Source organism: Salarias fasciatus, chromosome 2 (assembly GCF_902148845.1).
Source record: "Salarias fasciatus chromosome 2, fSalaFa1.1, whole genome shotgun sequence".
NCBI lineage: Eukaryota > Metazoa > Chordata > Actinopteri > Blenniiformes > Blenniidae > Salarias > Salarias fasciatus.
Window position 1 is genome coordinate 25,006,682 of NC_043746.1, and position 26,122 is coordinate 25,032,803.

At 46.4% G+C, this 26,122-nt stretch overlaps 1 protein-coding gene across 1 annotated transcript in view; it reads right to left on the reverse strand.

Moving 5' to 3' along the window:
• Positions 1 to 26,122, reverse strand: part of fat2 (FAT atypical cadherin 2) — a 59,893-nt gene that overhangs the window by 32,696 nt on the left and 1,075 nt on the right. Inside the window, exons 2-11 of the mRNA XM_030101883.1 lie at positions 15,742 to 18,047; positions 14,339 to 15,289; positions 11,488 to 11,799; positions 6,582 to 6,640; positions 5,902 to 6,216; positions 5,569 to 5,776; positions 2,354 to 2,493; positions 2,107 to 2,169; positions 1,778 to 1,990; positions 562 to 772 (exon numbers count right to left, since the gene is read on the reverse strand). Of these exons, the coding sequence (XP_029957743.1) occupies positions 562 to 772; positions 1,778 to 1,990; positions 2,107 to 2,169; positions 2,354 to 2,493; positions 5,569 to 5,776; positions 5,902 to 6,216; positions 6,582 to 6,640; positions 11,488 to 11,799; positions 14,339 to 15,289; positions 15,742 to 18,028 (4,759 nt within the window). The 5' untranslated portion in view covers positions 18,029 to 18,047. The remainder of the gene's footprint in view (positions 1 to 561; positions 773 to 1,777; positions 1,991 to 2,106; positions 2,170 to 2,353; positions 2,494 to 5,568; positions 5,777 to 5,901; positions 6,217 to 6,581; positions 6,641 to 11,487; positions 11,800 to 14,338; positions 15,290 to 15,741; positions 18,048 to 26,122) is intronic.

The following is a 26,122-nucleotide window of genomic DNA, read 5'->3' on the forward strand; positions in this document are numbered from 1 at the left end:
AGAGGGGTTGCAATATGAAGGGTTTTATCTTTCTCCATTCAGGTTTCACAATCATGAACAAAATCTGAGGACTAAAATGTTTTGGCTGAGTGTTATTCTACTTAACAGGTCTATCACTATTGAAAGTCAGTGAACTTTAATGCTGTAGTACTATGCATGAAGTTAAGCCAACAAACCATTCATTTTGTGCAAAAAAGAATCACACAATAAAAAACTGAGACCAGAATAAATTCAATCTAATATCAAACTATAAACCAGCTTAAATGCAGTCATAGACCAGAAAATAACTAATTTAAAAATGGATGGGAATGAAAATTACTTTGAAACCAGAATATAAATTGTCTGAAAATTATGCAAAACTGGCAAAAAAAAAAAGGTTAAAACTGACATGGAAATGTCTTTAATTTTAAACCAGTTTAAAACTGACCTAACCAGAGAAAAACCACTACAAACTGATTGAAATTCATCTTAAACTAGTCCAAAGAGAGCATCGTTCTTTTCTTGTAGTGAGAGTTGACTGAAGTTGGTGAAGTGGAGATGGGGAGGAGGTCATGGGCTCACCTGAGAGCAGAGAGTAGCCAATGTCAGCATTACTTCCCGTGTCCTTGTCCAGAGCCGTGACTCGGAGCACCAGGGACCCTGCAGGGGCCCGATTGGAGATGCTGGCCTCGTAACGGGGGCTGAGAAAGGCGGGCGAGTGGTCGTTACAGTCCTCCACTTGAATCTCCACCTTAGCAAAGTTTCTCTTCACGGGAATCTCCTGGTCACGCACCTGAGCGGCAGAGACGACACCAGTCAGAGAATCTACAGGAAGGATTGTTGAAAGTCTCATTTCCAAGAAAGCCCTGGCCAAAAGTATAATGAGGGGATCATTAACCCTGTTTCATCTCATATCTTATCATTGTTAATCATGGTTAAATATTGGTGTCGATTTTACATTTGATGGTTGATGATGTTGATTCAGTGACTGTCCAGCATCCAGTTCTGGGATTAACATGAGGTTTTTTTCTGGTTCTGCTCATCTCTCTGACAGTAAGCTGTTATCTTCTTCACGTATTTGGCTCTGGTGTGTAAAATCATCAGACTCAGAGTCTTCAGTACGACTGTAGAATATAAAGTGAAAGAGTTTTACAACGGGTAATTACACATTGTGACTCAGCCATAGTGAGCACAAAGAAGGATAAAATAAAATAAATGAGTGAGAACAATTAGGGGCTTCTTCCTCTCTCTGCAGGAAGGTAAATATTTGACTTCCTTTTATCTTTTTTAGTTTCATGAAATTATAGATAATGACAGGTGAACAAAAGTCAATAAATAAAATGAAATAAATGGAAAATATGCTTCTTCTGTCTTTTGATGTTTCTTTACTTTCCCTCTCTTTTCTGAAGGCATTTCTTTTCATTGAAGCTTCATTGACTTTCATTCTTTTGAACTGAGCACATTATTTCCATGCTTATTCCAGACATATGGACATCTACCAAGTTCTGACTGCTTAAAGTACTTAGGGGAGTAATGTCTGATAAACATGAATCACTTTATGCAGATGAAATTGTTTATTGAATTTACCAAAATAACCACATATAACATAATCCTGGAATCCTGGAAATTGAGACTTGACACACCAAGGCCTATAAATGATCGATTGTTACATTAGCAGAGTGCTTACTGCTGGAAACTGTATAAAAAATCTTATTTTTTCCTCCTGGAGGAGCTCAAATCCTTTAAAGTGAACCACATCAAGCCTGTGAGTGGTGGATGCTGATTGGTGAGTAGTTACCATGACGACGAGCATGTGCTTGGACATGGTTTCATAGTCCAGCTCCTCGGTCATCACTAGCACGCCGCTCTTGGGGTCCAGGTGGAAGAGCTTGGCGCTGTCCGGGTGAAGGCTGCTGTGAATGGAGTACACTAGCCGGCTGTTGGCGTCGGCGTCCTGAGCACTGATCTGCAGGATGTCTTTCCACGGCGCCGTGTCCTCAGGAACCCTCACCTGAGCACAGAGAGGAAGCAGGACAGAGGACAGGATATGAAATAGTTGAAGGTCAAGAGAACATGAATATTACATCTTTGACATGCCTTTGAACCAGGTAAAAACCCTGACATCACCTTGTACAGCGGCTTCTGGAAGACGGGGCGATGCTCATTCATGTCCAACACTTTGATGTAGGCCTGCAGAGGAGGAAGAGACAAAATATCCAGCATGACCCAGCAAAGCCTCATGTGGTTCAGCAAAGCTTGACTGTAATTTATTTCCACATATTCTGTTTTCTTTCAAGAGTCTCTTGTTCGGTTGCTCATCTTGCTTCTAGGATATCATTCGAATGCCATGTCTGTGCTTCAGACAGTCTCTGACCTGCGTGGTGGCGTTGTGGTGTCCGTCGCTGACTCGCACTGTCAGGCTGTAGTTGGAGCGTCGGGCGGCGTCCAGCTTGCGGGCGATGGAGATGGTTCCCGAGGTCCTATGGATGTAGAAGTCCTTCTCCTCATCGCCGCCTGAGGATGACGAGATAGAGCAGGGAGGAGGTGAATGGGCAGCGTACGCTCAGCGTCGTCTCCGCTGGTCAAAACACGGCTTAAAGGTCATGTGTCTGTAATGGACGCCCGTCATTAAGGAGTTCAAACTGATCCAGGTTCAGTCTAACAGAAGGAAAAGTTTCTGGGATAAAGATGGACTTCGGTAAGGTTTGTGAACTCAGTCTGGTGAAACGTGGCGATTGTGATGCTCATCAGCACGCTGGAGGAAAAACCAGCAGGATGAAGAGAAGCAGATCTGAGACCATCCATCACTGCAGGACAGTCTGACGGCTTCGTGTTTACAGGCGAAGCAGCGAAACCAGCTGAGACGTCCAAAAAGACCACAAAAACTCTCCAACTTCCTCTCCTCTGAAGGTTAAATATACAGCTGAGGAAGAAAAGTCAGCCTGCTAATGTCTCAACAACTCCTCCCAAATGGGGAAAATCGCTCGAGGAAATTCAACGGTGACAAATGTGACATGAGTTTATTACAATACAATAAACAAGAGTTACTGATCATGTGTCTCCTGATTACCGTACATGTTAAAAAAATCCACCGCAGGAGAAACCGCATGTTATCTCCCCATAAAACATCCACAGGTCAGAAATTAAGAAAGCTGTAAAGCATCTTATGAAATGAAACATTGTGTGTTAGAAAATGATTTACGTCACTTCAGTCCGACCATCTGTCCTCTTTCATTTATTTATCCTCCACTCCTCCTTTCTACCTGTCCTCCTTTTCCTCTCGTCTTTATCATCTTATCATCTCTCTCGTTCTCTCTCAGCAGGCTTCATGTTCGGACGTGACGGAGGTAAAACCCATGTTGGCTCAGCCAGATGGTGTTTATGAAGACATCCACCTCACACACACACACACACACACACACACACACACACGCTCAGTCTCGTATTTCTATCCTTGTGGCGACCGTCCATTGACTCCCATTCATGTGTAGCCCCTAACCCTGACCCTTACCCTAACCCTAACCCACACCACAACAAAGCCTAACCCGAAAGAAATGTTTTTGCACTTTTACTTTTTTCAGTAACAACAACATGGTCAAGAAAACACTGTTTCTCCTACTTAGGACCGGAAAAAGGTCCCCACAAGGCACGTCGTTCCACGTTTTGCTATCCTTGTGGGGACATTTGGCCCCAACAAGGATAGAAATACGAGAACACACACACACACACACACACACACACACACACACACACACACACACACACACACACACACACACGCACGTGCGTGCGTTACAGCAGCCTTCAATGTTAAGCTTTCTTCAGAGCCGCATCAGTGAAAATCATCTTTACATGTATGACTTTGTGTCTCGGTTTATCAGAAGACGTCATGTTTGACGGTCCTGATCTGGACTCGTGTTTCTGAGAAGAACTGGATTATTTTCAGGTGACAAAAAGTGAAATCTGTTGTTATTTGTGTCGTTCACTGAGGAAAGTGTTTCTTTTTTACATCAACAGCCTGTTTCACACACACTCGTTTTCCTGCGCTCGACTCTGGTGTCAGCTGATCGGCTCAGTGGAGAGTCTCTTACTGAGTGGAAAACGAGAACATTTCCGAGGGAGACTGAAACTTTCAGAGCTTTTTAATCCCATCAGCCGGCGTTGACAGGTCACGCTCATTCACTGCTACTTCGTCTGTGAATGTCCAGAACCCTTTACAGCGAGAGCAAGGCTTTCTCTGGAGGTTTCTTCAGAACTCGTCCAGTCAGAGCAGAGGGGCCAGACCTCCCCAGCAGGGGGCGGTGGCCTCAGACCTGCAGGTGAGAGACCTCATCAAGCCCAGCCTGGACTCCCGCAGGGCGGAGATGAGCTGTGTGGATGCTGCGTACGTCCATAAACAGCCGAGCCGGCGTCCTGGCCTGCTCTCTGATGGCTTTTGCTCCGACACCGGCGTTTTAGGAGGAGTCGCAGCGGCCGTTTCACTCACTCTGAGGGATAGAGAGTAGTTCCAACGGAGAGCCAAGACCGACGTACGGAGAGGAGGCAGAGCAAAACAACAAAATGAGATCTGATCTACTCCATCCACCCACTAGATCAGCACTGTGACGCAAGACAATGTGTTCAGGAAACCATAACGATGAGGAGAAAAACTCTGGAACCAACATGTTGATTCCAATTCATTAATTACAAATAAAAATACAAAGTTTAGAAAAAAACGAAAGGATCAAATTGTGCGTTATTTCGTCCAAAAGTGGAGAAAGTATTGAGTGTGTGTGTTGTGTGTATTTTCCGTGTTACCGTGCGGTCTGGGTGTGAGGGCCGTTGTAATGCCGGCATGCGGCCAGTTCACCACAGAGGAGCCACCAGGAGGAGAACCGGTCCTCCCTGAGCTCCCACCTGCACACCGAGTCAGCCTGCCAGGCCCAAACACTGCACCACCGTCACGCGGCTGCGCTCCGCCTCCATTCAATATGTCTCACTGAAACCCTCCGTCAGGAGGAACAGCGAGCAGGAGGAGGTGAGGGGAGGACAGCTGTCCCTCCTTCAGTGAGATGGCAGCAGATGAGAGGATTCGCGCTGCTGTTCGATCTCCGAGAGGAGCCTCCCGCCGGCGCCGAGACCTTTTCCCTCTTCTCTTTCTCCACGGCGGTCACAGGAAATCTTCTCTGACTCAACATTTACAGTTTCATCACCAATCTTTACGACCTGCACAGGTGACGCAGATAATCCCACCTCGCCCCGACCCTCACAGGCCCAGAGGAACTTTGACAGACGCTTTTTAATTATTTTTACCGGCTGCAGACTGTGTGTCTTCTGTGGCTTCAACAACAAAGTCAGTCCCATAAACGGAAAACCGGCAGCTTCTGAACCCACTGTTCATCCTTCTCATTCTCTTAAATCCTGTTTCTTTTGATCATAAAAGTTTAAATTCTTACTGACCTGTAAACGTATGACCTCCCAGTCACGTTTTGGCTTAATATTTTCAGACTTTATCATATTACAACATGAATTTGTGGCGTTCCAGCCGTTCGCCTCCAACATCAAACCACCAACCTCCCATTCCCTCCATCACCACCGATACGGACTCACCGATGATATCGAACCACTTCTGCCGCGACGTCCCCGTCGTGATGATCCCCACCATGTGAGTGACGGGCTCCGTTTCCATGACGGCAAAGGGGAAGTGAGGCTCCTCGAAGGTGATTGGCTCTGGTGAGGGAGGCGGGAGGGCGATCCACTCGATGTCCAGGCGAGCCATGGAGGAGAGCGGCCTGCCGCCCTGATCCGAAGCTCTGATCTGGAAACAGCAGGAACACACTCAGAGGATTCCACCGAAAATAAACACACCGTGAAATAAAACTTCAAGCTGTCCAGAGCCGTTTGAGGCGGATCATCATGTGTTTACGTAAAACTCCGACTCACCGACAGGATGCTGTAGTTTCCGGGCCAGAAGTCGCCGTGCGCCGTGACCACGCCGCTCGCCGGGTCCACGTGGAAGCGCTCGTCGCCGCCGCTGTCGTGGAGCTTGTAGGTCACCACGGCGTTGGGGCCCTCGTCGTCGTCCCGCGCCACCATCCTGAACACCTCCAGCACGCCTCGGGAGCGCCGCTGCTCCGGCAGCCGGATGTGGAAGAGCTTGTCGGTGAACTTGGGCTTGTTGTCGTTGGCGTCCAGGACTCGCACGACGACGGTGGCGGTGGAGCGAAGAGGCGGCGAACCGTTGTCGGACACGATGACCTGATGAGACAAGAGCGTGACTGAGCACAGGTGGGAGGTGAATCTAGCTGGATATATAATTTCTGTGGAGGTGTGATGGTTATATGGTGTAGTGGTTGGTGTTTCCCCCCTCAAGGGTTTGAATCTGGCTCCTGGATGTGGATCTGCAGGGGCTTGTTCTCCCTGGGTTCCTCAAAAACATGCATGCGAGGTTAATTGATGAAGCCGAAATTGCCCGGAGGGCGTAACGAGTGAGTGAATCTGTCTGTGTGTTTACCCTGTTTGAGCCCGGTGACCCCTGGTGACCCCTGCTGCCCTGAGCTGGGGCAGAAGATGGATGGAGCAGACTCTGTGGTGTGTTTACTGACTCTGATTCTCAGGCTCACCTCGATGCTGTGCTCCGGTTTATCCTCCCGGTCCAGAGCAGAGAGAGTGCTGATGACACCTGTAACACACACACACACACACGGTTTTTAGTGTGAGAAGGGAAAGTGTTAGTTGCACCCGAAGAGAAGATGAAAACAAAAACTGAAGTGCAGCTGTTGAAGAGTGTGTGTGCATGTGTGTGTGCGTCAGCTGCAGCAGCAGTAGTAACAAAACTGACATCTGAACAAATACAAAGTGGGTTCTCGACGTTTTGCCACCTGTTGACTTGTATTTATTAGTGTGTGTGTGTGTGTGTGTGTGTGTGTGTGTGTGTGTGTGTGTGTAGTGCTGTATCCGGATTTGGAAACTGCTCGTGTTGAATGAGTCATAGAAACCTGCACTTGGAGCAAAATCTGTGCAGAAATAACAAATCGAACAAAGGTACACTGAGGGTATATTTATGGATTAACCTATGATTCATTTACTATAACTCGCGATTCTGACTCACGTTGATATTTGCAAACCCGTCTTAAAACAAAGCCGATGAAGACGTGCAGAACTCCTCGACTGTAATGAAAGATCACCGACGATTTTTCTTCACGTCTTTAAAGCTGCTTCTCATTTCTCTGCAGCTTCACCTTTTCTAATGTGCAGTAATTAAGTCCATATTTTGGTAATCGAATAACCTTACTCATATTCTGACATTATCTACATTTTATACACTTTATCCTGACAGATAGTTTTTCTTTCCTATACTATGTCAGGATTGAGCCTTGACTAATTATTAATTACCAACTGAAGACTCACTTCTTTTTCATGCACACACAAGGTTTGTGTGTGTGTTTGTGTGTGTTTGTGTGTGTGTGTGTGTGTGTGTGTGTGTGTGTGTGTGATGTCGGTCAACGTGTGTCTGGAGGATTGTCGACCATCGAACAAGAGCGACTGAATCATAAGTAAGAGCTGTTTTATTTGAATAGTGTGTTTACGCAGCGCAGCCTGAACATCTCAGCCATTCTCTCAGAGGCAGCTTCTGTCTGCACGCTGAAAAGAGGGCAAACTGGGAGAGAAAGAGCCGCTCAGGGTCACTTCCTCTATTCAGCGCGGAGCAAACAGACTCGGCTGGAAGGACCCAATGAAGACGTGACGAGGACGTCAGAAAGTACGCCGGTGTCATTAGCCGCAGAGCTGAGAATCGGAGGTGAATTCTGCTTTCACTCAGCACAGCTGTGGCTGTCAGGAGGTAAATGGAGCTCAGACTTCCTCCTGTTTGCTCTCAGGATTCACAGATATACTGAGGTGTGGCGTCCATGGGAGCGCCTACGTTACTGAATACGTCCACGACCCTGCCACAGGCTCAACGTCTCCTCACGGGACCACCGTTGATAGATTCTGACCTCTACAGATCAGCAACAACCCACTTTAGCTTGGAGGTGGCCTCAGCCAGTCGGTGTCAAGTGGACAAAATCCCAACAGATGTATCGAACTTCAGTCATTGAAAGCACAACTTTTTGAAAATGGCTCCCACGGTGAGACTTTTTGAAAGTACTCTGTCTCCGCCTAAACGGGGCAAAATGCAACTTTTCTAAAATGCAGCAAGCTTTACAGTTGACAGTCGCCTGTAAGCACAATCCACACAAAAGTTCACACCATTAGCATTTGAAGTCATTTGTGTGTAGTTTCATTACAAACAGAACAAACAGCACCCTCTAGTGGCCCAACACTAAAACTACATCTCTGTTTTTAAACTACGACATTGTTTTTAAAACATTGTCATGTAAACGCAAAAAAGGATGCGTTTTCACCTGAAACGGTGTCGTGGACATAAATGAGGCCTCAGTTCAAAGAGTTTTGTTCATTTGTTCCCTTTTGGTCAAACTGAGATATGGCTCTACGTGACGAGTCAAGGTTGAAACCACCTGTGTAATCAACTCAGTGTGTTAAAGGCTGTGTGGTAATCAGGAGTAGCCATTCAAATGGAAATCAAACAGAGCATTCCTGACAGGTACGGCCTTGTTCACGAACACACACACACACGCAGTCAAACAGTATACATGATTTATGTTCATGCTAAAAGATTTTTCTTTTCCTGAAGCATGTTGGATGAGTTCCTGATCTGATCACACAAAGCCGTCACATACAGCAAGTCCAAAAAAAAAAACAAAGCTATATGAAAAGAAACCATCGAGCAGCTGTGAGTCACCTCCATCCTGTTCGTACAAAACCATTTTCTGAACAACATTAGCATCAGCTCCTCCAGGGATCAGGATGCGGTTCGAGAGGGCCGCACTTGCATAATCTGCTGTTCGTATCTCTGCTAACAGTTTCAGTGGCAGCTCCTGAAAGGTCCTGAGGATGAGTTATAATTGAAGGGCTGAGTCATTATTTGTTCCATCTTGTTGTGGCATGTTTATAAATCCCTGTCTTTACTCGCCTCACTCCTTAAAAAATTTAGTTTCAGCCTCATATACCTGACTGTAACAGCATATGATGGACCACATCAGAACTGAACTATATGTTGATTTGTATTTTGAATGGAAACAAACCTCAGCAGTGCTCGTTTGAGGAAAACAAAGAAAAAGTGAGAAAAATGTCTCGTCTCAGGCGTGGAGGGATGATGACTCGCAGGCATTAACCCACACATGGTCACATGACTGTAGATTGTGGTTGTTTCTGGTCAACCACAAGAACAATTACGTCTTTTTTCACACCTTGAGAAGCAGGCTGAACAGGATGGATTTCTGTTTTCTGTCTTGGTCAATCAACAAGCTGGATTTTCTCTTTCCTTCAGCTGCTTTGGTTTGTTTGGGGCAAGAGGCCCCAAAAACCGCATCTGCTGACCTTTGTGCAGCGATTTAGAGAAATATCAAAAGTGAAGCAAACCAAATGAAGGTGTGACAATGACTGACATTCCCTGACCGAAGAAATACTCTGGGTAGAAGAAAAAAACAAACAAACTCAGAAACATTTTCAGTCAAGCACATCAGCACTGGAGTGTGTACACAAGTAAATGGATATATAATACAGCTGCGCTCACACACACACACGGAGTACAGACAAATGTGTAACTGTCGTGGCTTCAGGCTGAGGACAAACACCGGTGGATCTGAGGACCTGCAGAGACTCGCAGCATCAGCACTCCGTTTCTGTAACTTCAAAGTTTCCTTCAAGTGAGTCAGTTAAAACTGTCAACCCTGAACACACTCACTGACACAGGCATGTGCACACACCGTGCACCCACACACACACACACACACACACACACACTCACTGATGCATGCGCAAACACATGCTCATTCACATAGATGCATGCACACACAACCATGCACAAACACACACAAACATGAATGCATGCACACACACACATACACACACACACAGGGGTTCTTCCGCACACTTTAACTCTGTCCTCTGATCACAGCTTAATGTTTCTGTCAGCGACCTTTGAACCACTTTCTCATCTGTGGTTTTTAGCGCCCTCACACACACACACACACCCACATTCTGCAGCTCTGCTCAGACCTGCAGCGCTGCAGTCAGACATATCCTCCTCCTGCTCCTCCTGCTCGTCCTTAAGGGAAATAACATGCTGTTAGCTCCTTCAGCAGCAGGAACACACAGGGCTGCACGGGTAAATGTGCCACAGGGACATCAGCGCGGATGTGTGGAAACAGTTTATTGCCTCCACGTGTCTCATAAAGCCTCTCTGGAGAACTAAATCAATCAGGAAGGAGCGCAAAGACTGTATTTCTGCTCAAACTGCTGCTGAAACACTCCATAAAAATGGGATTCGGAGGTGTGAAGCCACTCTGAAGAGTTCATGGTGAAACCATCTGTCACCAGAGAGCTGCTGCTTCCCTCTAAACTGATTCATTCACAGAGCTGCACTTCCTCTTCTACTGTCTGCTCCTGTTTTATCTGAGGGACTTTTACAAGGCTCATCGACACCTTTGTAAGCTTTGTAACCACACGGGTTTTGATTAAACTTCAGTCCAAACTGGGAGCTTTAAATAAACAAGCTGCACTGCCGTGTCGGAACACCCCTGCAGCCTGCAATAAAACTGTTTCCATCAGGACAGTTTTTACTGTTCGGTTTTGATTTATGTTGCGCCATTTACTTTAAACAAAGACCTTCAGTATCATGCAGAAAGTGCAAACACACGAGCTGGGTGGCTGTGGATCAGGTGGTCGTCTTTCAATCACAATGTTGCAGGTTTGATTCCCATCGGCCTCCATTCTAACGTCAAAGTGCCCTTAAGAAATTCATTGAACCCCAAATGGCTCCCAAACGGATGATTGAGCACCTTGTACGCCAGCTGTCACCGTCGGTGTGTGAGTTCGTGAATGGGTTATGGCTGTAAAATTCTCCTTCATAACTCACTGACATGTCAGCGCACCTGAAAGCTTTGAGGAAATGCAAGGCAGGCTTGAACGAAACCACACAAATTATGCCATAACAGGATAAGTCAAGACTTTTTAAACCGAAAATGGACTCAAACACTGTGAAAGTCACACATCAGTGCTTCGTCAACGTTAACAACACAATGTTTCAAGTGTAAACTCTTCATCTTTGCATTTCGACCCGGAAACCATGGACTGGGAGTCGTGGTGCTCTGGAGGAAAATATTGTTGGTCGATCTACTGAGCTGTTTACACAGAGACGGAGTCAGAGATGCTTTCGAAAAGTTTACCATTGGTAGCCGTTTTCAAAAAGTAGAGTTTTCCGCGGCTCCAGGCACCGTCGATGTGTAAACGAACCCTCAAAACACAACAGAAGTTTTCCGTTTTCACTGGAAATGTTGTCAGGTAAACACAGTCTGAGTCATGAAATCTCTCACATTTAGAGTTTTTAGTTGTGCTTTGTGCAATAACTTGTGTAGTGCTGTGTGTTGAGGACAGCGCCCCCTGCAGTGCGGCGGTGGTACTGACCTGTCTTTGGATCCACGCTGAAGAACGTCCGTTGGGATTCCAGCATGCTGAAGGAGAGTTTCCCCTCGGAGGACGAGTCCATGTCGGAGGCCGACACCTTGATGACGGAGGAGACGTTCCCCTCGTTCTCCATCACGGCGGCGAAATACACCGGGCGCGAGAGTTCGGGAGCGTTGTCGTTGACGTCCAAGACCTCGAGGAAGACGTGAGTCCACGAGACCAGAGGTTCGGTCCCCAGATCACTGGCAGAGACGGAGAGCCAGTAATGAGGCTTCAGCTCCCGGTCCAGCTTCTCCTTCGTCTGGATCACACCTGAGAAGGGGGGGGGGGCAAGGGTTCAAGGGTCAGAATCCATCGTTTTAACAAAACAGACAGCAGAAAAATGTAAAGAACGGTAAAAATGTAAAGGACTATGAGGGAAAAAGATGAAATCATCATACAGAAACACATAATCTGCAACTGAGGAGCAGATAGGAAACATCAAAGAAACACATCTCACACAAAGACTGCAAAGAGAAACAGGAAAAAACAGAAAACAGAGGAAAAAAACAAGAAAAAAGTACAGAGCATTCCTCCTCTCTGGTATCTGCTCATACAGTCTGCAGGATTAATCAGTGTCTCCGTCTTTCCTGCTGCCGGCCGGTTTTTAGGCTGAAGCCTAGAGGGTCACTTATGTGACCCGCCTGGATCCTCAAATCTGCGTTGACAGGTCTGTGTTGCCAAAACACTGCGTGGTGATGGAAGAAGCAGGCAGAGAGCAGCTGAGGTAGGACCTCCTGATTGTATCTGAGCTCTGACAGCAGGCCTTTACCTGACCCCCTATCCCCCCGATCATCCCCACCCTCTGATGGAAACTCACCCAAATTCCCCCCGGGAGGAGAGGAGCCCCCGTTCTGATGGAGGATCTGACACGATGAGCTGAACATATAAGTGAAACAGCGCTGGAACGCTCACTCTGGTCCTGTCAAGCTTTAGGTGGACCGGATCTGATCCGGGGGGGGGGATTGAGGTGCAGGGCAGGAGTTCACATCCGGAGGTTATGTGGATGAGTTACAAAAGTCTGGTGGACTGATTTCTGCTAATCCTGTCTCCTCAATTTTGAAACCTGCAGCCAGCTTTAACAGTTTAAAGTGTTAACGCATTAATATTTGATTAGAAACCGATTGACTGTTTGCACTTCAGCACAATTCTTCTCTCATGAAGCTGAGTAAGGCACTTGAAGTGGTTACATTAAAGTTAATTAATCTGCATTGATTGATCTGATTCCACTTTAATTAAAAAGCGGACTCTCCGGAGTCTAGATCTGGATTAAAGCAGCAAAGTCTTATTTAGAGAATTTGGGATAGTTTGAGATTTTTAATTTGAGATCATGTTAACAGATAAATCCAATACATGAACTTTAAATTACCACAATTTCTGGATGTGAACTAGCTAAGTTTCACTGTTGTTAACTTATATCTAAGTGTTTTTTATGTTTTTTTTCTGCTGAACAGCTGAACTGATCTCATCGTCACAGTTAGAATAAACCTTAAGGAGAAAACAGACAAACAAAAGTTCAGGAAATGAAAAGAGTTCCTTTGTTATTACTTCAGTGAGCCTGAGACTGACTTTTGAACTCCAAATGATTCATTTTTTAAACGTCAGAAAGAAGTTTTTCCAGAGTTTTTCCATTTCCTGCTGCTTCAGGCAAACAAGTTTAATTTACAACCAAACAAAGCTGAAAGTCATGATTGATGCATGAGCAGGTTACCTGATTATCTGATCGTGAATGGATTATCAGTGTGCATGTAAGCGGGAATTTTGCCATTTTTGGTATATTTGTTTTCTAAAATGAAGAATAATATGAATGATTATGACATTTCACTTGAAAGTCTGTACAGACTGTCTGTGTATTGATTATTATATATCATTATATGCATTCAATACACATCTGCAGGAGGTCAAACTCTGTTTGATTCAGGGCAGCAAGTTGTGTCGGACCGATAAAGCGATTTAAAGCGAGTTAAAAATATGTTTCTGATGCAGAGGTCGCTACCATGAGTCATTACACTGCACTGGCTGGTTTTCATACTGGTCAGCCTGTCTGGCACCAGTCCAGCTCCAGCCCTGCCCCCCCCCACACACACACACACACACACACAAACACACACACACACACTGATATTTCTGCAGGTTTTATCAACTCACCTTCAGTTCATGAGCTGGGCTGACATAGCTTTCCCAGCATAAAGGGTATATTTTTTTTCAATGCTTTATCTTGCTGCTATCAGCTGTCATGTGGTTGAAAAATTGCAGTTAATGCCTTTATTGTAAATTTCACACACGGGCCAAATTGGAGCGTCTTGCCTGCGGGGTTTGCGCCGCAGGCCGTATGTCTGATTTCTGATCACTCCCATGATTCACGGCTCCAAAAGAGAATAGCAGGTGGCTTCTTTTTTATTCTTTTCCTACAAGTTTCAGCCTGTTTATAAGTTGTTAAACGTGTTTGGGGTTCAGAGATTAGATACTTCCACATCATTTATGTAAAGTATGAATCTAACCCAAACCGTTGTCAGCTCCTGTAAACTCCCCCAGGCTGATCGGAGCTCAGTGAACCTCAGCAGTGTTATCTCTATGCACTGGAGACTTTATATTTAAGTGAAACTGATGATAACACAGGAAAAACACATCACAAACAGACTAAGCGACACGCACGGTGTGATTTACTGTTGGCTATAAATTTTGATTTACATCTTCCCTCCTCCACCTACCTGACTCCTCTTAACATCACAACGTATCTCTGCTTGTACTGAACAAACAGATTTGAGTTGGAGGGTTTCATTTTGAGAGTGACAGCTGAAGTGTGTGTTACCTGTTTCCTGGTCGATGGCAAACACCCCGAGTCCGGACCCATCCTGGATGAAGTACCTGACCACCCCGTCTCTGCCCAGGTCCTTGTCTGAGGCCGTTAGCGTGACCACGGACGTCCCCACCGCCGCGTCCTCCATGACCGCCGCCTCGTACACAAACTCAGAGAACACGGGCCGGTGAAGGTTCTCGTTGACGTCCAGGACCTGGATCTCCACGATGCAGGAGGACGAGAGGGAGCGCGGCAGGCCGTGGTCCACCGCTCGCACCGTCAGGTTGTACGACGGCCGCCTCTCAAAGTCCAGCTCTCGCTCCAGGGTCAGGGCGCCGGTGGAGGGGTCCAGCTGGAAGGTCCCACCCATTGTGGTCTTCAGGTTGTAGGTGACCAGGCCTCCGCTGCCCAGGTCCGGGTCCATGCTCTCCATCCAGACCAGCAGTGTGCCCACGGGGACGTCCTCTGGGATTTTGACCTTGTAGACTTTGGGTAGAAACTTTGGTGGGTTGTCATTGACGTCCTGAACCACCAGCACCAGGCTGGTGACGGAGAAGAGCTGGGAGCCCAGTTTAGCTTGGTCTCGTGCCTCAATCCAAAGGTCATGTCTGGGCGAGTTCTCTCGGTCCAGCTGAGCCGTCAGGGTGAGCTCTCCGCTCACCTCGTCCAGCCTGAACGCATCGGTGGGGGTCAGCAGCGAGTACGCCACGCTCCCACTCAGGTCGGCGTCTGGGTCCACGGTCCGGGCTGTGAACACCACCGAGTCTGGTTCCGTGTTCTCAGAAACATGGATGACGTATCTCTGCTGTTCAAATACTGGAGGACTGTCGTTAACGTCCAGCACGTTGACGGCCACCAGTTTCCACGCAGACATTTGAGGGAACCCCAGATCGAACACAGTGACGTTCAAAATGTAGAACTCCTTCGCCTCCCGGTCCAGAGGACAAACCAGCTGCAGGTCACCTGATGTTGAAAAATAATTTATAGAGCTGTCAAATTGATTTTCATGAAATTCATTATCTTCATCAGGTGATATTCTTCTATTTCTATTTTGTATCATGAGTATTTCGTATTGTGAACCCTGTATCGTATTTCGTATCATTTTGTGAGTTTAGCATTTTGTTACACCCCTACTAAATATAGTGTCCCTGTCTGTGTATCTGCATGTGCTAACATCCAGAGTGTAGAGCATTTTTCCTCCGACTTAGTCCTGTAGCTATAGCTGAACTCAATAAGCAAATCAGTCCTTAGACCGACGTGCTAACAATTCAACTAATGTCCCACAACTCTACAATAATAAAGCTATGTGCACACAGGCAAACACAAAAGCTTAACAAGCAACTCATTCCATTGTATCTGCAGTAACTAGTGCAGTCATTTCAGAGATTTTCGTTAACCTGCACTGTATAGCTCACCTGTGAAGGTGTGGATGGAGAAGCAGCTGTCCTCGTTCCCTCCCGATATGGTGTAGACGAGTTGACTGTTGAATCCTGAGTCTAAGTCTGTGGCTTTGACCTGGATGATGGTGGAGTTTAATGGGTGATCTTCGGAGAGGTCGATGGAGCTGGGAACGCCCTGGTCAAACTTTGGAGAATGTCGGTTGGTGATATGAATGTCGGAGAAGGTGTCCTCCTCCACACTCAATAAATCAGGTTTGATTGTCTCGATGAGTTTGTCCGTCAGCTGTTTGACGATTCCCGTCTCTCTGCACTGGGTCACTGACTCGTCTCCTCGGTTTGTGACCGTTATTCTCACCACCGACGCCTCGGACCGATGCTTCCCATCTGAAGCGACGACCCTAAGTGTGAATGAACCCTGATTTGGGGGGATCGGCCTCTGGAGGGTGACGGCCCCTGAAGAAGAGTTGATGGCGAACGCCTGGATCTCGTTCCCGGACTCGATGAAGTACTGAAGCTGCTGCAGCTCATCCAAGTCAATGGCAGAAAGCTGGACCACCGCATGCCCCACCATCAGGTCAGGGGGCACAGTGAGGTTACAGTTCACCCTCTCAAACAGAGGCACGTTATCGTTGATATTGTTCAACGTTATGGTGACGGGACACTCAGTGACCTGACTGAAGGGGGCACCACTGTCCAAAGCCCAGATTCTCAGGTGGTACCTGCGCTTCATCAGCTCGTAGTCTAAGTGTTCAGAGGTGGAGATGACTCCTGTGAAGGGGTCGATGGTAAAAGGGGACTGGCCTGAGTTTGCAATGGCATAGGTCACAAGGCCATTTTTGCCGTTGTCTTTATCTGAAGCCGAAACTTTCAAAACGCTGCTTCCAATTGGTGAGTTTTCGTCCAGTGAGGCCTCGAAGGACGAGCGGGTGAACTGAGGACTGTTGTCATTTTCGTCTGTGATCTCAACTACAATATGAGTCTCAGCTTCACCATGATTGGCCACCACATCAAATTCATACCGATCTTTAGTTTCATAGTCAAACCTCTCTGTAGTTACGATGATCCCTGTCCGTGGGTTCATCTTGAACTTTGAGGTATCTGGATTGTTCTTAATGCTAAAGGTGACATTCTGACCACTTGATGTGAGGGAAACTCTAACCACGAACGTTTGAGGAGGTGAAAACTCACTCAGGGTAACAATATAGGTGTCCTCCATGAAGGCCAGTGGGCTGTAATGATACGCAGGAATGTAGAGTTTTGTAACTGGAGAGAGTAAACTGGGAACGCTCCAGTCTTTAGCCTGGAGGGACAGATTCATCCCCAGAGGAGCGAGAGCCCAGTTAATCTTCTTTGTTGAGATCACTTGGAAGTCAGAGCCCTGTACACCAGAAGGGATGACTTCAAAATACTTGTGGGGATCGCCTCCGACGATCAGCAGGGACTCCACAGGCCTGACTCCGGCCTCGACATGGACATTAATGGTCACTCCTCCATCTGAGGAGAAGATGGGTTTAGAAGGCGGGTTGATCACTGGAGCCTTCATGTGCATCTTCTGGACATTAACTGTGACTTTGGCTACGTTTCCAAACTTCTGGACTCCTGAGATCTTCTTGGTGCGGTCTTCTGCTAACACAGTGAGGTCGTATCTGTTCGTGCGGCTGTGATTGAGCTTCTTAGCGAGGTTGACTGTGCCTGTGAATGGATCCACGATGAATGGATGAGCTCTGCTGGTAAAGGAGTAGTAAAACTCGGCATTGCTGCCGACGTCTGCGTCTGTGGCGCTGACTCGAGTCACACTGGACTTGAGTGGAGTATCCTCCCTGATGGCCACGTTGTAGGAGGCGGGGTAGAAGAGGGGCTTCAGGTCATTGGTGTCAAGCACCTGGATGATGACTTTGGCCTTTGCCTGGAAGTTGAAGGTGCTCTCGATGGCCTCCACCGTCAGAGTGTATGAGTCTGTCACCTCCCTGTTGAGGTGTGCAGAGTTGCTGCTACGAGTTTTGATCCTCAGGAAGCAAAAGTCTCCGACACTGAGTGCCTCTGCCTGGAAGAGGCCGTCAGCATCACCAGACACTACTTCATACTTGATGTTCCAGAACGGGTCGATCATCTGGATGCCCATCTTCACTGGTGTCTCCACGTACACTCGTGGGGCCGAGTTCTCGTTGATGGTGGCATTGTACAGGTGGTGTGTGAACCGCAGTGGAGAGCTGCCCTTTGGTTTTCCTATGATGCCATCACACCTTCGCACTTGCAAGAGGACTGCAGCTAGAGCAAGGAGCGTCCTCCCTGAGGCAGCCATCTTCCGTTATTCCACAGAACTGCGAAAAAGACACAAACAGAGACAATTAACGTGACATGCAGTGAACCAGGAGCACATGAAATGTGACTCAGCTAATACATGTTCAGAAAAAGACTAATAGCAGTGGTATTCAGGCTGTTGTGTAAATACTGTGAACACTTCCCACATAACTCTGCCAAAAAGAACAAAGTGAACATACAGCAGAGTCAGAGGCCCGAAGCCAGGCCTGTCCCGACTCGTCCGTAAAGAAAAAAATTAGGACTCCGCATTGTTTCAGAGGCAGAGAACTGCCTGAAGCCTTCCCAGACAGGTGGCATCCCCCTCATTATCTCCGCAACGAGTATTATCCAAATTATCACTGCTGAGCCTTTGTCAGCGTGCAGCTATGAGGAGGATTTGTCGTATGATGGTTTGCATTATGCAGACAATGGTGGGTGGTTCAGTGCTGATCTCACCTCACACTACAGCTCTGTGTGTATGTGTGTGCGTGTGTGTGTGTATGTCTGCTTCAAGTACAACAAGATTTATTTTAGATGTGCCACAAAAGGTTTACTGTAGATAAAAAGTAAGAAGATACCTGGTAAGGCTCCTGCCTCAATTATAAACACATAGTTGTATTATCATGGTCTCGCTTTGACACGTTCGCTGAGCTGTCTGCACTGTGTGGGTCAGATTTTCTCATTAAAACCAATTACATTTGATCAGACTGTGAGACAAATGCGTGAACCACTTCTCCAGCGTGCAGCTGTTGCGATTTCACTTTCCGCAGTTTTTTCCCCCCTCGGCCGTTTGAAGCTGATCCGTATCTGTCTCGTCTTCATGCTTCAGGTTGAAGCTGTAATGGCAGAGTCGATGTTATCACAGTCAGTGTCTCTGGCTGTTTGTCGGCCTCACAGTGATAGAAAAGAGGAGCAGGAGAGTGAAGCCAAACGTGAAAACAAACATCCATCAGTCCATCTTCTACGCTACTTTATCAAACTCAGGGCCAATCCTGGCTATCAGCGAGGGACGGCAGGGCTCGTAACACCGGTCCAAACTTGCATATTCTTGATATTCTCACTGTGAGGCGCAAATGCAAACCATTTCACCCCAAGCTCTGAAGATAGTGTCTGATTATTCGTGGACTCTTTCTAGGCATCACATGAGGAATCCTGTAGAAAACAACTGGGAGCTCATTCAGGATATGTGACACCGGTGTTCTGTCTCCTGCTTTTAAATAAATGCGTTGTTTTGTTTTTAACTTACATACTTGATTGAAAATTTTGTTTTGTTCACAACTCCAGTTAGACCTGTCCTATTTTCAAAAAGTTGCATTTCCCCACTTTCCGAACAGACAGAGTTGGAGCATTTTTGTAAAGCTGCTGTCTTTGAATTCATGTGTTAGCTCCAGCCTGACTGTGCGCAGGCTTTTAAGTGTGTGCAGGTCTGCTGGTGCTGCTGGTCTCAGCAGGGGAGTGTGTGGGTCAAGTGGAGGGGGAGGGGGTTGGGGGGTATGTGGGGATTTTATCTCCTCTTGTTAGGTGACAGAAGATCAGATTTCAGTGTCAGGCTCCTGTTTGGGTTTCCTCAGACTTCAGATATGTGCGGAGTCATTTTTTTCACCATCACATCATCAGGAGTTCTCGGCTGGGTTTTATGAGGGATTCTTATCTGCAATATATTGAATATTTGGCCGCTCCCTCAACATTTACACTCAGAATCCTGTTTTATAAAAGCTGCTGAGTCACCAGAGTCACTCTGATGGCTCTGTCTGATGCACAAAATTGTCACGATGATGAATGAAGCAATCCCCTCTGGAGTTACTTTACCTTTAAGGTAGATTTTATTCATCATAACCAGCTTTTCTTTGTGGACACAACTAATCTGTTTCAGTTCAGTGTGCAGCGGTGAGGGTATTTCTTCTTTTTTTTTAAGGCTCAAACAGGATGTTGAGTGGTATCAAAGACATACTGTACATGTTTAAGCACAGAACCAGAATATTGTGACACCAAACACAGCCCCAGGCACAACATGAGTCCTAAAACTGACTGAAACAGATTAGAAGAAATGCAAAACAGTTTCGACGTGTCTTTTTGTTCAAAAAATGCAGCAGAGTCAAACCCTTCAAACCTAAAATCACTCTCCTCTCCTCCCACACACAGTGTGTTCCAACCTGCAACCACATGTAGGCGGATCACATTTGACAAGAAAATTGTGTGTGTGTGTGCATTGGAGGGGTTCCCAGTGAACAAACTGGTTAGCTGGTGGTCAGTTGCATTTGTGGATGTCAGATGCAACTTGGTTTAAGCGCTGCTGGTTGCAGGCTGATTGTAAGTGTTGCTGTTTGGTTGCTGATAGTTTGAGATGTTGCTGGTTGGTTGATGGCTAGTCGTAGGTGTTTCTGGTTGGTTGCAGGATGATTCCAAGTTCTGGTTGGTTGTTGGTTGCTGACTAGCTTCAGGTGTTGCTTGTTGGTTGCTGATTAGTTTCAGATCTTGCTAGTATGTTGTTAGTTAGTTGTAGGTGTGGATGGTTAGTTGCTGGTTGGATTCCTGAATTGCTCCTTGGCCTGTATTGTTAAATAATGTCAGGCGTGTTTTAGAACCTTCTGCTTGATGCCTTTTGGCAGACATGTTGGATCCTGCAGCTGCGGAGCTGAAAGGCAGGAGTGGTTTGTAAAGAGTGGGCGGGGCCTGTGGTGGCTAATTATCTCCATCTGTTTGGACAAAAGCTGCTGGGGGTGAAGAGCGGAGAGATCCGGAGGGCTGCGATGACGCAGTGAAAAGGCTGCAAAGTTTTTCTTTTGTTTGAAACGTCCCGACCCAGCTGCCTCTGCACTCGCATTCATCAACACCCTGTGTTTCCTGCGTTTTGTTGGGCGATTAGCCCCCTTTACCTGAAAGGTTTACCTGAAACCCGACCATTCACAAATCACATCAGGCAGCTTCAAAAGAACCACACATAAAACATGACACCATTTATCCATCACACACAATCTCAGACACACTCCGTCCCAGGCTGTACACTGTACACCAGTACACAGTCCTCACATCACCTCCCACGGACGTCCAGCTCAGCAGTAGACTGTATCAATCAATCAATCAATTTATTTTTGTATAGCCCAGTATCACAACAACAGTTGCCTCAGAGGGCTTCAAGATGTTACATTTGTCGGTAAAAGTAAAAACAGTGAATAAGCATAATGGTAATATGTCAATATTTACAGTAACGAGACAGAACGAAGCAACCACCGCCTTCGACCCTCACTGTAGAATGATCTCTGGTACTTTTTGCCTTTTTCAATGAAATCACAGCTGATCAGTGTCACATCTCAAACTGGTGAGAACTATTTCACACTCTTTCAACCTTGTTCACCATTAATTTAACGTCATCCAAAACCAAAGTTTAAAACAGGCTCAAAATCAATCACACAGAAACTGCACCAAAAGTCCTTGATTTAAGTCTTTGATCAATTTGAAACTCAGCTGTAGAGCAAGTAAAAACTGTCTGAAACTCATATGGATATAGAAATAGTCTATAACTGGGTTAAGAGTAACGCAGTAGTCATGTTCGGAACTGTTGCAGAACTTCTTAGAATAATGTGGAACAGCTTTGAACAAACCCAAAACTGAAGTTTAAAAAACAGACCAATAATTGTATCAAACATCTGAAAGTGGTGTAGAGCCCCAGACTGAAGATTGTTTTAAAATTGGTACAAAACTATTCTACAATGAAGATCAACATGAATAATGGAGCCAAAACATTTTCATCCCAGGATAATTGGATCCATCCTGTTTTCAGAATGATGTGCTGACCTAAATCTGTGTTTTTGTGTTGTGTCATTGTGTGTTGCGTGTGTGCTGTTTTTAGTAATTTAGTGTTTACAGACTCTCTGTAATGAGTCTGCTGTGGTTTCACTGTGTGATGAATGGGGAGGCTTCATCTGCCGTCACTTCAACAACAGCCCACTTTTTATCAAAGAGGAGAAATAACCACCGACATGGAAACTGACTTTAACCCTCTCACACACAAACACACACACACACACACGTACACACGATACACTGATCTCAAAGAGACTAGTGCTGAGTCACTGTCGGAAGATTTTAGTAGGTCAAAGATTCTGCCAAGTCACTCCAAGAGGATCTTGGTGGGTTTGAGATACTTTTGAGTCACTCTGTGAAGATCTCAGTGGCTTAAATATTCTCCTGAGTCAGACTGTGGTCAAACTGGGATCCCAGCACAGATCAAGCCAGCAGAACCCTGAGCCCCCCCCCCCCCCCCCCCCCCCCCCCCCCCGCTTCAGTGGTCCTCAGAGAGCTGCTCACTTGAATGCAGACCGCTTACAGCTCTCTGGCCTGCTGCTCGTCTATCTGCTTCACAGGAGGCCGAGTCACTGCCTCCAACTCAACCATCTCAGCAGAGCACTGCTCATGTCCCTCTCTCTCTCTCTCTCTCTCTCACACACACACACACATGCACACACACACACACACACACACACACACACACACACACACACACACACACACACACACACACACACACACACACTGTTGCCTGTTTAAACACTTTTTGAACTTAGTTCATTACTTCCTGCTAATGGGTTGTAAAAAGGTTTTAAAAAGTAATGGTGAGGAAAAATAAGCATTCCTCCACAATTTTATTGTTATGGCTCTTTGGCGTTCCTCTACCGGTGACCTTCACTGTGGCTCATTTATATTGTGAATCAGTGATTGGTGGAATTGCTGTGTGATGTCCGGTCCACTCATCATTTAAATAACCTACTTCTATAGTGAAAATTCACATTTTCTTTTATCGAGGCACGAACAACTCCACCTCCTCCAAGCATAAAAACTTTTTTGCGAATTTTTTGCCTTTTGTCAAATTTCTAGCGTTTCCATTTATGTTGATTTTCCCTATTTTGGAAAATTCGAATAAGAATAGGAAAATGGACACCCAGCTTCTGCTGAATGAGTGAAACATCTAAAACATGTTGTTCAAGGGAACCTGAGGCACTGGACTGGAAAAACACTGGTTACAATGTGTAACCAGCAATGGTGTTTGGAGCCACAGGAAAGATACATTTTTGTAAAAAGCGTTAAGGGGGAACTTTTATTACAGAAACCCCAACAGCGCCAGCTCGTGGCCTGGCATTCTGATTTCAATATTTTCAGGATTTTCTACTTGTTATATTTTTTCTGAAACAAAACACTGAAAGTGTTTTTTCACTTGAAACGTGGTGTGAAATGAGCAGCTTTCACTTCTCCACATTCAGCTCTAACTGTGAAGAATTTCCCTCTGCCGTCTTGTTTCTAAATTCCTCGTTCACCTGCAGCTCATCAGCCAATCACACGTCTCCGTCTCGTCCCGGAGGCTCTGCGAGCATCACCGTTCATCAGAGAGCAGCTCTGCTGGAGCCGCACACACACACGCACACACACGCACACACACACACACACACACACACACACACACACACACACACACACACACACACAGATGATATCTGATATCCATCTCAGTCGGAGCGCTTCACTCCCCCGATTGTTCCTCCCGCTGTCAGCTTGCCTATTAAAGGTGGGCCGGGGGGATCTGTGTCCTCAGACTACTTCAGATTTATGGAAAGTGCCTCTCAGGCTCGACTCTCATTTTACTGCCTTCTTCCTGAGTGGTTGTTATCAGTAACCTTTGACCTGTTCTCTGCGGGCATGACTGTGATGTCATCATTAAGGGACGCACCATGCTGTGAGGTCTGGACGGACTCAAACAGGAAACTTTGCCCACAAAGTTTAATCGCAGTCTGACTGGTCACCATGGCAACAGCATCATGAGACTCCCTTCATCTTCTCCATCATCTTCATCATGTGTCTGCAGAAGATCCACACCACTGTTTCTCACCATGCATATCTTAAAGCTGCTTCTTCATCAGAAATGTTTCACAATTCAGTCCAGACTGGCTCAGGGAGAACATGTAAACCATCCCAGCCAGACTTCTTTTCTTCTGCTGGTTTTGGGGTCTGTCTGTATACATGAAAATTCAGTTTGAAGCCATGAAAAATGGAACTTTTTCATGACGCTCCGACTCTGTCTCTGGGTAGAGCGGGAAAACTGCTGACTGCTGAGTGCAGAGGCCACAGCATCAAACACTGACCCCCCCTTGCCCTTTTTAACAGGGCAGAGGTAATGGCCGCTCTGTCGCAGGGATGTTTATGGCCATCAGGACGACTGAGCACTCTAACTGAACCTGCAAACACAAACAGGACGAGCTGCAGAACAGCTGAAACTGGAACAGAGCATCAAACTCACCGTGGGAGGGTCGGTGGACAGAGCGGCCTCCTGACGTAGGCGGAGAAGCAGAATGAGGTGGTCGGTGTCAAAATGAACTTTTCTGATCACGTTTTGCCTTTTGCAACCTAATAAAGGCTCTCCTGGGGAGTTCAGGTTTTCTGAAATATTCCAGTGAAGCCAAACACTGGTGGACACGCCCACTATCACGAAAAGCATCGGGGAGATTCTAAGCTGTGCTCTTGATTCTGAAAAGCACCTTATTCTAGATTTTTCTGACATGTGTGAACCTCATTGTAACCCCTCCACCGCCGCCATGCCTGTCTGGGAGCAGGGGCTGAACAGAAGCAGCCAGTGAGCAGCTGTCATGGGGTTTCTCAGCTCTGCAGGGTTCACCCATGTCATGTGAAAGGTGGAGGGGTGTTGGGGGGGTCACTTGATGTTAAACAGCCATACACACACACACACACACACACACACTCGCACTCCCGCCCGCTGGGTCACTCCACTCTCACAGTTAATGCAGTAATTACAGGGTGTGACCCTGAAGCCCTGTTTAGGTGAGTTTGTGGGAGGGGGCAAACAGTTAAACTTTGGGGAGGTCTGTTGGTCCAGTCTGAGGTCAGAAGGTCTCAAGATCTGATCTCCACATTCGATATGACTCTTCAATGAAAAAAAAAATAGCTGAAAGATTACAGAGCAACTTCCTCTTACTGGGTAACATAACCTCAGCTCACCTGCATTAAACCACACGGTGATTCACAGATTCACGTTCAGGCCAAGCACAACACAGACGCAGCTAAATCACAAAGTGAGCAGTTACTTTTCATCTACAGTAACGAAAAGAGAGTCGATGAAACAACATTCACTTGTTTGATGAAAAAAAAAAAAAAGCTTTAACAGCATTAAAGAAGCATTTTTGTCTTTTCGAGGCATCTTTACTCACCCAGATATTAACTTTCTACCACAAACAAGGAGGAAATAGACCAGCACTGGCTTCTGAGGACAGTTTAAACGCTGGCCAGGAAACTTTTGCAATCTGTCACTGGTTAAAGAGAAGCTTATCAAATATCAGACTGCAACTGTAAAAATCAACTTAATGGCTCAGTTTCAGTGTGGAGATGGTAGGAACTGTGTTTTTGTTTGTTTTTTTTATTTTCCCTAACAGCTCAGCTGACAAGTTACTTGACTTTGGACTCTGTTGACAAATGTTTTCAGGCAAAAACAGAAAAATGTCAGAGTTTCAGGTGTCCGTTTGCACATACAATTTGAAAATGCTCCAACATGGAAATGGGGGGAAACGCAACTTTTCTCAAACACCGCTGAATATGCTGCACAAAGTCAGTTTTGGTGTTTATATTTGCTTAAGACGTTCATGGCTTTCTGATGCTTCCAGTTGAACGGAGAGCTGCACAGCGAGCACTGACAGCGCTGTCTTATCTTAAAAGAGCATCAGGGCGGACTGGACACCGCGCTCTGCCACACACCTCAACCGCCGAATGACTGAATCCCTGTTTAACAAATGACTTGGCCTTCCTGACATGGCCGTCTGACCTGAGCGGTGGCAGCTCTCGGGTCAGAGCCGCTTGAGGGGCGCAGAGGAGTCCGTTTACATAACAGCCCCCTTCGGCTCAGCCTCTGCTCCCAGGACTCACGTTGTAAAGAGGGCAGCGTGTTCCTCCTCAGAAGTCATCTCAGAATGTGTCCATCACAGACGCCGTCCGCTGAGCCCACACTGGCTTTCAGCACCAGAAACCCAGAGAAAAAGCAGCTCCGGCCCTGAAAGCGCTCCGTTCTGAACATCTGCACACGTGCAGCAGAGTAAAG